This window comes from Natator depressus, chromosome 1 (assembly GCF_965152275.1).
Source record: "Natator depressus isolate rNatDep1 chromosome 1, rNatDep2.hap1, whole genome shotgun sequence".
In the NCBI taxonomy this organism is placed as follows: domain Eukaryota; kingdom Metazoa; phylum Chordata; order Testudines; family Cheloniidae; genus Natator; species Natator depressus.
Window position 1 is genome coordinate 309,786,778 of NC_134234.1, and position 17,265 is coordinate 309,804,042.

The window sequence follows — 17,265 nt, forward strand, 5'->3', positions numbered from 1 at the left end:
ATTGATGCCTGACTAGTGAAATATTGAAATGAGTTAGGATTTTATTTTTACATATTCAATATAAAAGGCTGTAATGAAAACAATACAAAGGCTAAGTCTTTACTCAGGAAAATTGTTTATTCATGTGTGTAGTCCAGTTGACAGGACTGGGCTCAGGGATTGCAAAAATGCCATATAACATATCTTTGTTTTATCTTAGTTTGTTCCAGAACTTATTCTGGTCTCTTCTGGATATGATTCAGGAATTGGTGACCCGGAGGTAAGCAATTTTACAGGATTTTGCATCTTTTCTCATTCATAATTTTATTTTAAAAGTATATTTATATTTTAAATGTCCTAATTGTCCAGCTACTGATAGATAGATTTTCACTTTGACCAAGAATAAAACCTCATGTTTCAGGCCTGAAACTAATCTTGAACTTTTAGGAATTAGGCTGAGACATTTATGGGTTGGTGGGGGGAGGTACAGATTTTTCCACATATTGCACATTTGTCTGAAATATCTGGTGCTGGAACCAGGATACTGGGCTACGTGGACCATGGGTGATCCACTATAGCAGTTCTTATGTTACCAGCTTTGTTGACCAAGGCTTCTATTTCTTTCTAACATTTTCCTGGTTTTTAGGGTCAGATGAATGCTACTCCAGAGTGTTTTGCCCACCTTACACATTTCCTAATGCAGTTAGCTAATGGAAGGCTGTGTGCAGTTCTAGAGGTAAAGCTTTAAACGTGTCATTTTTTTGTACATTTTGGAGGGGAGGGTCTCTGTATAAGAGCCTCACCCTAGCCTGAAACTAGAAATAAAAAGCTCAGCAAAATAAATTCTTTCCCTATGCATGTGAAACTTTACTAGAATGTCTTTTTTGAGAACCAGGAATGCAAGAATGGTTAAGATTTTACAGTGCTCTTGTGAGTGTGTAGAAAAGCTGCATCTCTTTTAAACTAACATTTTGTAGTCTACACTTTTGATGGAGAGAGAATTTATATGATGATTTTATATTCGGATTTAAAAAAATAAAGCTTTCAATGTGGGTTCATAGTGCTTGTGCACAGCAACTGGAGTGCTACTCCGAACCATATCAGATCCATTAAGAACAAGGCTGCATTATGGACATTTTTGCAAGTCCATCATCTGGAGTACTGTGTCCAGTTTTGGGCCCCACACTACAAGAAGGATGTGGAAAAATTGGAAAACATCCAGCGGAGGGCAACAAAAATGATTAGGGGACTGGAACACATGACTTATGAGGAGAGGCTGAGGGAACTGGGATTGTTTAGTCTGCGGAAGAGAAGAATGAGGGGGGATTTGATAGCTGCTTTCAACTACCTGAAAGGGGGTTCCAAAGAGGATGGATCTACATTGTTCTCAGTGGTAGCTGATGACAGAACAAGGAGTAATGGTCTCAAGTTGCAGTGGAGGAGGTTTAGGTTGGATATTAGGAAAAACTTTTTCACTAGGAGGGTGGTGAAACATTGGAATGCGTTACCTAGGGAGGTGGTGGAATCTCCTTCCTTAGAAACTTTTAAGGTCAGGCTTGACAAAGCCCTGGCTGGGATGATTTAGTTGGGGATTGGTCCTGCTTTGAGCAGGGGGTTGGACTAGATGACCTCCCGAGGTCCCTTCCAACCCTGATATTCTGTGATTCTATGATACATTGGTCTTTTACCATTCTATACCTGTCAATGGATGAATAGTGGATTTCAGTCTCCAGAGGTGTCAGTGTTGCAACCTTTGAGCACTAAGGTGTATATCAGAATAGATACTTGCAGATGCAAATGAGTTTAATAGAGATGAAAGCATCATGGGTGAGATCCTCACCCCCCCCATTCTGACCCTTTTATGTTGGGTAAGAGGGCCGGAGCAGTATAAAGGGGCCCTAAAATTCCTTGTTCCAGCTGGGTGAGGAGTCCCCTTGTGAAAGCACTCTTGGTTCCTGCGAGGTGGGAGGGTCCCAGAGCTCAGGCTAAACATCTACACTGCAATTAAACAGCCCCTTAGCCTGAGCCCTGTGAGCCTGAGGCAAGGGCCAGCCATGGGTTTTTAATTGCAGTGTAGACGTACCTTTAGTGGCTCAGTACGGAATCTCACCCCAAGTTTCCCAATTTTTTATTTTATTTTATTTTATTTTATTTTATTTTTGGTAAGATCATAACTGATTTCCAGTAATGCAGTCAAACCATATTATGTTCATTGGTGTCATTTCACAATGACGTATTTTAACAAGTTGCTTCTGACTTAGTGTTTTCAGACTGAAACAGAAACTGTAGCTGACTATTTATTTCCATGGCACTAGCCATTAGATCCTACTTTCCATTTAGCTAACATGCAGGCATATTTCAAAAGGTGGATGTAGAATATTTTTAAATGAAAAAATATACTTTCTACAAGCACGTTTTACAGATAGTTTATTTAGTATGTATTTGTTCTTTGCATTGCACAAAACATAGTTTAATTTTCCTAGGGTGGATACCATTTGAAGTCATTGTCTGAATCAGTCTGCATGACTGTAAAAACTTTGCTTAGAGACCCTCTCCCCCAGATCTCTGGAGAAATGGCACCGTGCTTAAGGTATGGATCAAGAAATATTTTGTTTCATGCTATATGTTGTCTGTTCTTCTTGTTTATGGAAGACGCTGATTGTACATTGAACTGGAGCTATTGGAGTGTGAGCTAGAAGTCGAGTCACATGGGCGTTTCATACTATTTTTTCTACTTTTATCATCAAGCCTAAAAGTGTAAAGAAAACTACCTTAAAACCTGAATGTGGGAAACAGAACATTTCATTAAAAATGCTACAATTTCCAGAAAATAATTAAAGTGCTCATTCCTTACATTTTTAATCCTGATGCTCAAAAATATTAAACAATATTATGATATTGATAAATGCAAATTAAGAAGTCAGGCCCCAGTTCAGAAAGATACATAAGCACATGCCTAGCCTTAAGCACATGAATAGTTCCATCAATGGGACAGTTAAGCATGTGCTTATAATACCTTGCTGAATCAGGGCTTTAATATGCTGCTACAATGCATTATTTTTCTGACTCTGATCACTCCCACTTCAAAATGATCCATGTATTTCTGGTTTTGTTTTCCTTTTCTGAGATTATTTCCAATTAAGATTAAAATGTGAAAGAACTCAGGAGGGGAATTTTTTTTACTATCTCTATCCTTAAGCCTCGTTTCTCTATAGACATCCACCTCAGTCAAAGCTGAACTCCTAATGCCGTGACAGCCAGTGGGGGTGAGCTATGAATGCACACAACATCTTGTCATGAATCTAGATTGTAATATCTTTGGGGGCAGCGACTCTCTGTTTACTTACTGTTTGTATGACACCCAGTCAAGGGCGCTGGAACAGGGGGGACCAGGGGCTGCATCACTTAAAAGTGGGAGGGCTGTGCCCTTCCACTTTTTACTGACTGTAAGGGCAAGTGACGGGGAGGGGGCAGAGAGGAGCTAGTGGGAGGTGGGGCCTAGGGGGAAGAGGCGGTGTGGGGGCAAGGCCTTTGGGGAAGGGATGGTGAGAGGGCAGGGGCTTGGGGAGAAGGGGCGACGCAAGGGCAGAGGCTCGCGGGGAAGGGGTGGGGCCACAGTTCAGGTGCCAGTGGCCCCCCCACTTCTGTCGCCTTTTGACCCAGCACAGTAGGGCCCTGGTCCCTGGATGAGGCTTGTAGATGCTACTGTAATGTATTTAATAATAATATGGAAAAAGACCTATTGCTTCCAACACAATGAAATAGCAAAGGATATATCACTGTTTTCTTAGGTCCCAAAACTGTGTTGCATCTGCTCCTTGTGCCTGCACAGAGCCCCACTGATTTCAAGAGGGCTCCACAAGTGTATGCATGGATAGATGTGATTGCAGGATTGGTGTCTTAATCTGCTGAAGCAATGGAAAGATGCAAGACAATCGGTGAAATCCTGGCCTCATTGAAGTCAGTGGCAGTTTTGCCACTGACATCTTGAGGGCCAGGATTTCACTCACCATTGTAAAGGTGTATACGCTTCTAAGGTACTGAAAGATATGGAAAGCAGTGTGTTCATGTAATGAACACTAAACTGTATTATACTGTTCAGCCTCTAGGTTGCACTGTGTGAGAAATACCTTATTCAAGCTAACCTCACCCATACCTGCGGGCAGAGCATTAAAGGATGGTATAGTGAGCACATCTGGTGTCTCTCTTGCTCACAAACAAGCTCTGTACTCAGTCGATAGCTGATACAGGACTACAACACTACACATTCTCTTTCATTTTCTGTGGCTGACACTTGCAAGTAATCATTCCAAGTAACATGCCCTTCTCTTTGTTTTTCTAGCAAAGACTTCAGAAACGGAGTCTTATGTTCAGCTTGGCAACCTTCCCTATATTTTCATCTGAACTGATGATGCTAATCACTTATCTTTTGTAGTGCTGTTGAGTCTATACAAAATGTGAGAGCTGCACATAAACCATACTGGAAATGTCTGATGTATGAAGGTAATTGGTCTTCTGTTTCTTTTTGCTAATGTGATTGATAAATGTGATACATACTTGAACTCCAGAAAAGATTTATAATTAATATCCATAGGTTCAAATAACCTACCTACTTCATGGAAGTATTGTGAGGGATCACGATTCAGGGCCAAATTCTTTGCTGGTGTAATTTGGCATAGCTCATAAGAACATAAAAATGGCCACTTGGGGTCAAACCAATGGTCTATCTAGTTCAATATTCTGTCTTCCAATGGTGGCCAATGCCAGATGCTTCAGTGGGAATGGACAAAACAGGGCACTTCTCAAGTGATCCATCCCTTGTCGTCCAGTCCCAACATCTGGCAGTCAGAAGCTTAGGGACGCCCTAAGCATGGAGTTGCATCCTTGACCATCTTGGCTAATAGCCATTGATGGACCTATCCTCCATGAACTTATCTAATTCTTTTTTGAACCTTGTTATAGTTGTGGCCTTCACAACATCCTGTTTCACAGGTTGACTGTACGTTGTATGAAAAAGTACTTTCATTTATTTGTTTTTTAAACTGATGCTTATTAATTTCATTGGATGACCCCTTATTCTTGTGTTATGTGAAGGGGTAAATAACACTCCCTTGCTCACTTTCTCCACACCAGTTATGATTTTATAGACCTCTATCACATCCCCCATGTAGTCGTCTCTTTTCCAAGCTGAACAGTCCCAGTCTTATTAATCTCTCCTCATATGGATGCTGTTCCATACCCCTAATCATTTTTGTTGCCCTTCTCTGTACCTTTTCCAATTCCAATATATCTTTTTTGAGATGGGGTGATCAGAACTGTATTTAGTATTTAAGGTGGAGGTGTACCTTGGATTTATATAGTGACATTATGATATTTACTGTCTTATTAGTAAGGCTGCGAGTCTGTCATGGAGGTCATGGAAGTCATGGATTTCGTGACTTTCCGTGATCTCTGTGACTTCTGCAGCGGCCAGTGCTGGCTTAGGGGCTGCCCAATTTGGGCAGCCCCTGGGCCAGCAGCAGCAGTTCAGGGGTGTGGGAGGGGACTCAGGGTTAGGGGCAGGGGGTTGGGCAGTGTGTGTGTGGGTGCTTACCTCGGGGTGGGGGGCTCCCCGGTTCCCACTGGCATGGCCCTGCAGCTCCTAGGCAGTGGAAGGACCAGGGGGCTCCGTGTGCCACCCGTGCCCATAGGCCCCTGCCCCGCAGCTCCCATTGTCTGTGGTTCCCGGCCAATAGGAGCTGTGCAGCCGGAGCTGGTGGCAGGAGCAGCGTGCAAAGCTCCCATTGCTCCTCTGCCACCTAGGAGCTGCAGGGACATGCGGAGCCGGGTAGTGAGCCTCTGCCAGCCCCCTGCCCAAGTTTTAGTTAGGGGTATATAGTAAAAGTCATGAACAGGTCATGGGCTGTGAATTTTTGTTTACTGCCCATGACCTGTCCATGACTTTTACTAAAAATACCCAGGACTAAAACGTAGCCTTACTGATTAGCTATCCCTTTCCTAATGGTTCCTAACTTTCTGTTAGCCTTTTTGACTGTCGCTGCATATTGAGTGGATGTCTTCAGAGAACTATCCATAATGACTCCAAGATCTCTTTCTTGAGTGATAACATCAAATTTAGACCATATCATTTTGTATGTATAGTTGGGATTATGTTTTCAAATGTGCATTACTTTTCATTTATCAACATTTGAATTTCATCTACCATTTTGTTGCTCAATCACCCAGTTTTGTTCGATCCCTTTGTAATGCTTCTCAGTCAGTTTTGGACTTACAAAATTACTCAAGAAAGTTAAGTTATCATCTGCATGCTTTGTCACCTCACTGTTTACCCCTATTTCAAATAATTTATGAATATTTTGAACATTTATGAATATGTCCCAGTACAGATCCCTGGGGGATACCACTATTTACCTCTCTCTATTCTGAAAACTGACCATTTATTCCTTGCCAGAGTTTATGCTCCTTTCTACTTTTTGCTTCTAACTACCACTTTCACTCTGTTTTTTAGCCATGGTGGCACTTTTTGTTCATCTTACTATTTTTTTTTTAAATTTTGGGGTATACATTTAATTTGCGCCTCTATTACAGTGTTTTTTAAAGTTTACCTGCAGCTTTCAGTCATTTCACTCTTGTTACTGTTCCTTTTAATTTCCTCATTTTTGTGTAGTTCCCCTTTCTGAAGTTATATGTTACTGTGGTGGGCTTCTCTGGTATTTCCCCCCGCCCCGAAGGATGTTTAGTTTAATTATATTATGGTTACTATTACCAAGCGGTTCAACTATATTCACCTCTTGCACCAGATCCTGTGCTCCGCTTAGGACTAAATCAAGAATTGCCTCTCCCCTTGTGGGTTCCAGGGCTAGCTGCTCCAAGAAGGTCTAGAAAGTCTAGAAACTTTATCTCTGCATCCTGTCCTGTACCTAGTCAATATGGGGATAATTGAAATCCACCATTATTATTGAGTTTTCTATTTTTATAGCTCCACTGATTTACTTACTCCAGCTGAAAATCTGGTCCTCAGTGCCTCAAAAATGCTGTGACGTCCTTGGTTGGAAGTGCTAATATGTATGACAGGATGCACAATCAGTATTTGGTCCCCAGTGAGCAAAGGGTTAACATTTGGTCAGCTTCCTCCTCCCTTTGTATGCTTGCTCAGATTGGCTGCTTGAGAGTCAGAGGGGCAGAGGATGCTTTTGTGAAGGCTTGGCACCAGTGTCATAAGTCTGGGTTAAATCTCATGCTGAGGAATATTGTGTGTTCTTTTTCTGTTTGTTTGTTAATTTATTTTGCTTTCTTCTTACAACTACTAGTGATATTCCTTTGAGGCAAAAACCTTGCTAACTGCAACTGGTTTTCTTTCTGCTGCATCATTCCACCAATTCAGAATATAAAAGCGGTACATGTTCTGAAAAATATTCCTTCCATGTTGTTTGTTTCATTCCTTCTACTGTGGTCCATCCCAGCTAATGGTACACATTGTAGGTTTTTTTTCAAATTGAGGTTGTTGGGTAAAAGCATCATATTTAGGATTCTAATCTCTTGAGATTTACACAGATATTCCCAGTAATGTTTATGGCTTTTATTCAAGGATGAGCATACCTTTAGGCCCCAATCCTGCAAACACTTCCTGCAAACACTTATACAGGTGCATAACTTTATGTACATGAGTTGTTCTGATGAACTCAGTGCAGTTAATTCAGTTAAGCACCTGTAGGATTGGGGCATCAAAGAATACAGAACAATTTATTTGACACTGCAAATAAAAACTTTTAGAAACAGCTTTATTTGCTTATCTTTCATATTAACCAAAGGAAGGTTGAAGCCATATTATTATGAAAACAAGAATGCCAAATATCACTTCTGAAAATTACATATTTCTTTGTAGCATAAATATGTTGACATCCAGCACCTGAAAATATATATTTGCACCAGCCAGGCAAATGCACCCCTCTATGGTAAATAAATGCAATTACTGTACATGTTAATATATAACATTTTTAGGCCTAGGAATTACACTTGTGTTTTATGATACTTATGAACCCAAAAAATGCATTTTTTTTTTCCTAGAAGCAACTCCTTTACACAATCTCGTTACCAAGTCAAAACAGATGATGGAGGCTGAGCTAATTCAAACTAGTACACATCCCACAGCAAAGCAAGTGGTTGGGAAGACTAACAGTGATGAAGCTATCAAAATGGACAGGTTTTTGGAATCACACATGAAAAAAATTCTCTTTCCAGTACCTTCTGTTAAAACAGCAGCAGCAATTGTCTCTAAAGCTGATGCACATTTGCTACGAATATCTGTTCAAGTGGAGATGGAAATGAATGCACAAGAACTGAAAACTCTTGTCAGGTTGGTTTTATTTATGTGGCTGTCAGCTTAATGTTGCGGAGTGGGCATGGTATAGTGATTTGATCACAGGACTGGAAACCAGTGACTCTTGTCTTCTAATCCTAGTTCTGATACTAACTTTCTTTTTGGCCTTGGCTTCCTTAACCTCTGCCTCAGTTTCTCCATCGGCAAAATGAGGTAAATGATATATATCTCCCATGTTGGCAAAGCTCTTTGTAGAGCTTGTCAGAACATTTGTGACTAAAAGTAATTTAATCAAATATACTGGGTTTTTTTGTTTGTTTGTTTTTTTGTTTCCAAAACTAAAACATTTTGCAGAAACATACCGATTTCAATGAAGTTTGCAGTAGGAAGTTTTCTGAGGGCCAGGGCTCTCTGTTCACTTCCGACCAGAGAGAGGTAGAGGGAGACCTGAATTGAAAACCTGAGCTTTTCAATCCATAAACAACTGTTTCAACACAATTCTGTTTTGGAAAGTGTCCCAAAGGGTTTTGTGGAGTGAAAACAAAGTTCAAGATCTCAAATTGTCATGAAACAAAATTGTCATCCTCTGACCATCTCTAGTTCTTTGAGGACAAATGTGTAGCACTTACAAAATGCTTTAGAAACATTTATTAATTAACATTACTATACTATTCAGAATATAACAGATTATTATTCATAACCCAATTTTTAATTAGTTTTAAAAAACTTATTTTACAGTGCATTTGATGCAGAACTTGTGAAGGAAGAGAGAGCTTTACTCTCTCTTCAGAATGTGGTGGCTGTCCTCGATAAAATACTAAAGAAGAAGGTAATATTAACTGCCTATATTGTTTTTCTTCTGCTCTTAAATTGTTCTTCAGTGTTAGCTCAATATTAGTTATGTCTTTTCCTATCCTGCTAGTCTCCATCAGATTGTATCTGTGTTAAAATTGTGACTACTTACTAGAGTAAATGGGAAAGATGAGAGAAAATATATATGAACAGCAGCTTACTTCAGTAATTTTTTTGATTGTGTTTGATCAAGATTGTGCCCTGCCTTTATGTGAGCAGGGGCATATGAGGGAGCAAGAATCCCCCTTGTTCTGTAGGCCTACCCAGATCATTGCTCTGACTCTTAAGAGAGTGCAGAGGGCTGTGCACTTGATGCCTCATGCAAAACTGGGAGTGGAGAAGGTAGAGCCATGGCGATGCAAATGGAGTATGTTGCACCCCATAAAGGAGCGTCTCAGATTATTCCTTCCCCAGTGCACATTGGGAGTAAGTTTTCCTTTTGGTCCTACCATTAGGGCAGTGGAGTTACGCATCCTCCCTTATTATGGGTTGCATGTTAAATGTACAGCTTAGCCCTTTTATTATTATATCTGTTGATGTCTGAATAACAGTTTACTCAGAACTGATCTTTTCTCTCTGTTTAACTCTCCAGCGAAGCAATAATCCTCTGTTTTGTTTAAAACATCACAGTGTATTGCCATGAAAATTAATGTGGTACCCCAAATTCAGTGTGGTGATTTCACTGCAGGATCAAGAACTAAGGAAAGATGGGCTTTGAAGTATCAAGACTATATTTAAACACAACTGTTATCAACAATTAGCAGGAGTGACCAGAAGAATTACAAATAACAAGCGAAACATAAATGAGTTTGTATTTTGTCATTGTACAGTTGCAAACTTTCTCTCTGGATGAACATCTCATTCTAAAGTGCAGTACTTGTCAGAAAAGTAACTGTCAAAATGACCCCTTCGTACTCAACAGGTCTGCTTCCTGCTATTGATATTTAGAGTCATATTTGCAGATGTTGGTGGCAAAAGCAAGTTTTTTTTATGTCTGCTAACATTACCAACCCCACGCAGCTCTGGGAGAGGGAGCTGGATTGTACAACAGTCAAGAGAACTAATAACTAAATTGCAGTTGGAGAACCTTTACTGTTCAAAATCCAAAAAGTTCCCATTTTGACTTTCAGATTCTAGGCTGAGCTTCCCGTGCTGGGAATTGGGAAATCCTTGTTTTACTCCATATTTATGTAGCATCTGAAGACAAATTTAATCTTTGCAGGGGGTAGGTATTGTTCAGATAGGGAGATGGGAAGGTGAAGGGACTTGGCCAAGATCACAATGACAGTGACAGTTAGAACTCGGCACAGCCTGATTCCCAGACCAGTGTTTGTTCCTCTTGAGCAGTGCCTACTTGTAAACTGAGCAGATTTATCTGTAAGTCATTGAGTGACAATAAACATGGAACCCCATGGTGACATTTTTACAGAGTCACTTTTCAGCATAGAACAACGCTTTTAAATAGGTTGCCAAACAAAGCAACTATGTAGCATAACAACCAAACACATCCTCTTTGCAGGTAGTGGGCCACGAGGACTTTTACCAATCTTGTTAGGCTACATCATTAATGTTCCTTTCACACAGCTGTAGCTTTGTTTGCATTTATATATAATATATAGACAAAACCAGGTTCAACTGGTACAAATTAAAAAATGGTATGATATAGGATTTATTATGATTTATTAATACAAATTTTTATTTTTAGGTGTGCAATGGAATTGCAGAATCATCTCTGGCTTCTGTTTCTACAACCTTTGCACTAAAGCACTGCTTTGATTTTGGATTACAAAGGTGAGCTATGCTCATTGGATATGGTGCTCTCTTATAAAATTTGAAAATGTGATGCAAGTTCATAAACTACAATGGGCTGCCTTAAAAACATTTCATTTGCCTCTGTAATGGAACAACATCACCTCAATATGTGTAGCATTGCCTATACTAAATATAGGCAACCCTGTAAGTGTGACCATAAAGCTATCTAGTTATCAAAGGCAAAACTCAACATTTTAAGAGTGATTGTTAAATAACAGTTTTTCTAACTCTGTTTTTTGATTGCCTAAGTCCCCATTATTTTTATCAGCCTGTTGTTTTATTTGTGTTTTGTCCTGAACTGTCATGAACCCGTATGCTATCCCATTGTTTTTTATATTGCTAATAGGTCAAATTCAGAGAAGACCCAGAGTTGTTTATTATTTTTTCTGGATTGAATTCTCTTCCACACATGTAAACCCCCTTAGCCAAATGGCCACATTTTCAGATTTTCTCTTGTACTGATTACTTAATTGCACTGCATGTTTTTAAAAGTTAGAAACTTATAAATGTAAGTTGTGTGTGTTATATACACACACACACACACACAGACATAATTATTTTTTGTGTTCTGTAGAGTGCTCTGCATAGTTGTTGGAGACGTGGATCTTGAACTCGATTTAGATGATGGGTAAGACTTTCCATTCGTTTCAGGTGATTAAATCCCAGAGGATCATTTATAAATGATTCTAGGTGCACATATGTTTGAGGAAACTTGCATTAAATGACTACCCAAGTGCCCGACAAACATTAGTTGTTTAATGGAGTTGATACCTAATAAAGTTGGGGCAGAATTGTACTCAGTATGTTTAGGGATATTTTGGGATGGCCTCTAAAGACAGAAGGTTGCCTTATAAGGGTTGTCCCGGGTAGGTTTTGTTGTTGGTTTAAAGTATAATCCTTTTCGATATTATTGAAAATTGAGATTGAAATGTCAGGCTATTAAAAAAGGGATCTAAAAAGAGCAATATGTGTTCAAATGTATTGCTGTTAATCACAGATGCTTTATTTAAGTCACTAAGAGCCCAGTACAGGTGAATGTGATGGTGGGGAGAAGGCACAAAATATCTTTTGCATTCACATTCATGTGCCCCTGCAGAGGGGCCAGATACATTCCCAGTCCTTGTCTGAGGTAATGCCAGCTCCTGGCTAGAACAACAGTGAAACCAGCCTCAACAAAGGGTCAGACCATGGTCATGCCCTCTTGAACAACCAATAGAACTGGCACCATGATTAGGAACTGTATGATGCATGCTGTAAAAGGGTTAGCGGGGGGGGGGGTCATCTTGCCCATGCTCATGTAGAACCCTAGACTCAGTGGGACTCTGTTGTTCTCTAGATCTGTATTAGGAGAGGAAGAAGCAGGACTGGGCAGATAGCAAGGAGAGGGCATGCATACATCATTTCCCACCCAACTCTGCAGTTTATCTACAAAATGGCTATATTATCTTTTCCATGGGGGTCTCTCCATGGCTAGGACCCCTCTTTGAGGGGGTTCCCTAGCCAGCCATGGGGAATGGAAAGCTACCAGGGGCACAGAACGGCTGCAGAGACACAAGACCTCCCTGCTGCTGGCCCCAGTCCACAACTCTTCCTCCAGGATCCATGTGGGTCACAGGGGACACAAGATTTCCTCCATCTGAGTCACCTCCAGTGGGTGTTACCATGGGGGCTGGAGGCTTTCTTGGCAATCCCAGCAGAGCAATGGTTCAGATTCTCGAAGGTATTTAGACTTCCACTGAAATCAATGGTTGAAATTCAGTTGATTTCAGTGGAAGCTAGGAACCTAAGTATCTTTGAGGATCTGGGCTAATATGACTACACATGCTCATCACAGAGCTGTGCCTTGAAGACACAGTCTATTCCAAAATGTATACAAAATACCATGTAGGACTTGAATTTGCTAAACGGTATCAAACTATCTCAGTATTAGAACCTAACATGGAAGGCAAGTTTCTTGTTGTTTGTACAGATGTAGGCATATTGTGTGTGTACAGCACATAGCACAATGGGGTCCTAATAAATAATAATGCTGTGTAGAGGTTTGTGGGGCAAGCCAATTGTGACATTAGACTCAAACTTTACATGATCTTGATGGTTCCCCTCGCCCACTCACTCCTGTAATAGATCCCTAACCTCTGGCTGAGTTACTGAAGTCCTCAAATCAGAGTTTAAAGACTTCAAGATTACAGAGAATTCACTATTTACACTAGTTTAAACCTGCAAGTGACCCGGGCCCCATGCTGCAGAGGAAGGCGAAAAACCCCCAGGGTCTCTGCCAATCTGACCTAGGGGAAAATTCCTTCCTGACCCCAAATATGGCAAAGACCCACCAGGCAGATCCATGGGAAAAAATTCTCTGTAGTAGCTCAGAGCCCTCCCCATCTAGTGTCCTGTCTCTGGCCATTGGGGATTTTTGCTACTGGCGGTCACCAGTGGGCCACATGCCATCATAGGCAGTCCCATCATGTCATCCCTTCCATACATTTATCAAGCTCAGTCTTGAAGTCAGTTTGGTTTTTTATCCCACTGCTCCCCTTGGAAGACTGTTCCACAACTTCTCTCCTCTGATGGTTAGAAACCTTTGCCTAATTTTGAGCCTAAACTTATTGATGGTCAGTTTATATGCATTTGTTCTTATGTCCACATTGGGGCTTAACTTAAATAATTCTTCCCCCTCCCTGGTATTTATCCCTCTGATGTATTTATAGAGAGCAATCAAATCTCCCCTTAGCCTTCTTTTGGTTAGGCTAAACAAGCCACGCTCTTTGAGTCTCCTCTTATAAAGTAGGTTTTCCATTCCTTGGATTATCCTAGTAGCCCTCCTCTGTACCTGTTTCAATTTGAATTCATCTTTCTTAAACCCCGGAGACCTGAATTGCACAAAGTATTCCAGATGAAGTCTCAACAATGCCTTATACACCTCTACCCCGATATAACATGGTCCTCGGGAGACAAAAAAAAAAATCTCACCGCGTTATAGGTGAAACTGCGTTATATTGAACTTGCTTTGGGCCCCCCTTTCCTTGTTCCCTGTCCCCTGACTGCTCCGACCCCTCTCCACACCCCCTGCCCCATGACAGGCACTCACCGGCAGCAGCAGGAAGCGGAGCAACACGGCCCCAGCCCGCTCCACTCCGCCACCTCCCAGCCACAGCGCTCCGCTTCCCACCACCGGTGAGTACAGAGGGCGTCCTTTCCCCAACCTCCCCTCACTCATCGGTGGCGGGAAGCGTTGGGGAAAGGACGCCCCCTGTACTCACCTGCGGCAGGAAGTGGAGCACCGCGGCTGGGAGCTGGTGGAGTAGAGCAGGCTGGGGCCGGGCTGCTCCACTTCCCACCGCTGGTGAGTGCGGGGGGGGTCCCTTCCCCCTCCCCCGAGCGACATGGCTGGGGACGGGGTGAGGGAAGTGGAGCGGGCTGCCCCTGGCTAATCCCCCGGGCCACTCTGGGACTGCGGGGCCCCCAAAAGTGCCCCCTCCAGCCCCTTCCTCCCAGACCCTGGGGGGTGGGGAGGAGCCCCTGACCACCCCCAAGACCCTCTGCCCTTTATCCAACCCCTCGGCCCCAGCCCGGCCCCCTTAACATGCTGCTTAGAGCAGCATGTCGGAGCTTTACCGCATTGTATGCGAACCCCCATTATATCGGGTCGCGTTATATCTGGGTAGAGGTGTATAATGATACTATCACGTCCCTGTTTCTACTGGAAATACCTCACCTGATGCATCCTAGGACTGCATTAGCCTTTTTCACAGCCACATCAAACTCATGGTTCGTAGTCATCTTGTGATCAACCAATACATCCAGGTCTTTCTCCTCTTCTGTCACTTCCAACTGGTAAGTCCCCAGTTTATAGCAGAAATTCTTGTTAGTCCCTAAATACATGATCTTGCACTTTGCACTATTAAATTTTATCCTGTTTCTATTACTCCAGTTTACAAGGTCATCCATATCTTCTTTTAGGATATTCTGGTCCTCCTCCATATTGGCAATATCTCCCAACTTTGTGTCATCCACAAATTTTATTAGCTCACACTCACTTTTTGTTCCAAGGTCAGTCATAAAAAGATTAAATAAGATTGGTCCGAAAACCAATCCCTGAGGAACTCCACTAGTAACCTCCCTCAAGCCTGACAGTTCACTTGTCAATATGAACAGTTGTAGTCCCCCCCTTAAACCAGTTCCTTATCCACCTTTCAATGCTCATATGAATCCCCATCTTCTCCAATTTAACTAATTTCCCATGTGGAACTGTATCAAATGTCTTACTGAAATCCAAGTAGATTAGATCTACTGCATTTCCTTTGTCTAAAAAAATCAGTTATCTTTTCAAAGAAGGAGATCTGGTTGGTCTGGCACAATCCACCTTTTGTAAAACTATAATGTATTTTATCCCAGTTACCGTTCACCTCTGTCCTTAATTACTTTCTCTTTCAAAATTTGTTCCAAAGACCTTGCATACAATTAAGGTTAAACTAACAGGTCTGTAGTGTCCGGGATCACTTTCCCCCCTTTCTTAAAAATAGGAACTATATTAGCAATTCTCTAGTCATAGGGTACAACCCCCGAGTTTACAGATTCATTAAAAATCCTTGTTATTGGACTTGCAATTTCATGTGCCAGCTCCTTTGATATTCTTGGATGGAGGTTATCCGTGCTCCCTGATTTAGTCCCATTAAGATGTATGAGTTTGACTTCCACCTCAGATGCGGTAATTTCTACCTCCACATTCTCATTGCCATTAGCCACTCTGCCACTACCCCTAAGCTCTTCATTACCCTTATTAAAAACTGAGGCAAACTATTTGTTTAGGTGTTGGGCTAGGCCTAGATAATATTTACTCTCCACCCCCATCCTCAGTGTTTAGCAGTCCCACTTCTACTTTCCTTCTTATTTATCTGGCTATAGAACCTTTTACTGTTGGTTTTAATTTCCTTTGCAAGATCCAACTCTGCTTGGCTTTTGGGAATTCTCACTTTATCCCTACACTTCCTTACCTCCAAGAGGCTAGCTTTCCTTGCTGATCCCTCCCCTCTTCCATTCCTTGTGGGCTTTTCCGCTTTCTCTTCATCACCTGTTTTGTGATGCTTGCTCATCCAGCTTGCTCTGCCACTCTTCCCTACAAATGTTTTCCCCTTACTAGGGATGCAGGCTGCAGATAGTTCCTGCAACTATAACTTAAAGTAATTCCAAGCCTCCTTCATCTTCAGATCCTTGAGTTCTTCAGTTCAGTCCATCTCCCTCACTAATTCCCTTAATTGTTTAAAGTTAGTTCTTGAAATCAAGGGACCTTGTTGCAGATCTATTTTTGTTTATCCTTGCATTTAAACTGAACTAGCTCATGATCATTGAAACCAAGGCTGCCCTCTACAACCAGTTCTTCTATGAGGTCCTCACTACTCGTGAATACCAAATCTAAAATGGCATCACCTCTTGTTGCTTCAGCGACTAGCTGGAGAAGAAATCAGTCAGCTATCACATCCAGGAAAATCTGGGCCCTACTATTATTGGTAGCACTTGTCCTCCAATCTATATTTGGGAAGTTAAAAGTCTCCCATAATCGCACAGTTTCCAGTACTATTTATTTCATTAAAAACATTAAAGAGGTTCATATCCATATCCAAATTGGATCCTGGTGGTCTGTAGCACACCCCAAGCACTATGTCAGGGGAACTTCTAGAAGCTTTCTTCCCCAAAGTGATTTTGGCACAGACAGACTCTTATCTTATCCATTCCATCACTTCTAATTTCTTTACGTCTATCTTATCACTAATATACAATGCTACTCTACCACCTTTGCCTTTTATTTGTCTTTCCTGAACAGCACATACTCTTCAATACCTGTACTCCAGTCCATGTCTACGATTCCACCATGTTTCTGTTATCCCTATAATATCTGGTTTCACTTCCTGCACCAATAGTTCTAGTTCCTCCATTTTGTTACCCGGGATCCCCGCATTGGTGTACAAACGTCTTAATTGTTGCTGCTTGGCTTCCCCGACATTCCTTGCCCAATTTGGGTACAGTCATTCTACTGCCAGTATCACCACTATTCTTCCTCTTAATGTACATTGTTGTACCCACTGCTGTTCCTTTCTCCATTCCTGTATCCTTTCTTACTTGATTTTCCTCCCACTCAATGTTAAAATCAAGTGTGGAAATTACATGAGCATCTCCCCTAAGTTCCTAGTTTAAAGCTCTTTTAATGAGTTGTGCCGACCTCCATCCTAGAAGTCTGTTTTCCTCCCTACTCAGGTGGAGTCCATCCCGCAAGAACTGTCGTCTGTCCATGAATGCCTCCCAGT

At 41.6% G+C, this 17,265-nt stretch overlaps 1 protein-coding gene across 1 annotated transcript in view; it reads left to right on the top strand.

Annotated features, from left to right (window-relative positions):
* The window catches only part of HDAC10 (histone deacetylase 10), a 39,890-nt gene that overhangs the window by 9,854 nt on the left and 12,771 nt on the right, over positions 1-17,265 (top strand). The window contains exons 10-17 of the mRNA XM_074942369.1: positions 200-259; positions 626-715; positions 2,463-2,569; positions 4,415-4,482; positions 8,047-8,335; positions 9,038-9,128; positions 10,857-10,942; positions 11,538-11,591. Coding sequence (XP_074798470.1) covers positions 200-259; positions 626-715; positions 2,463-2,569; positions 4,415-4,482; positions 8,047-8,335; positions 9,038-9,128; positions 10,857-10,942; positions 11,538-11,591 — 845 coding nt within the window. The remainder of the gene's footprint in view (positions 1-199; positions 260-625; positions 716-2,462; positions 2,570-4,414; positions 4,483-8,046; positions 8,336-9,037; positions 9,129-10,856; positions 10,943-11,537; positions 11,592-17,265) is intronic.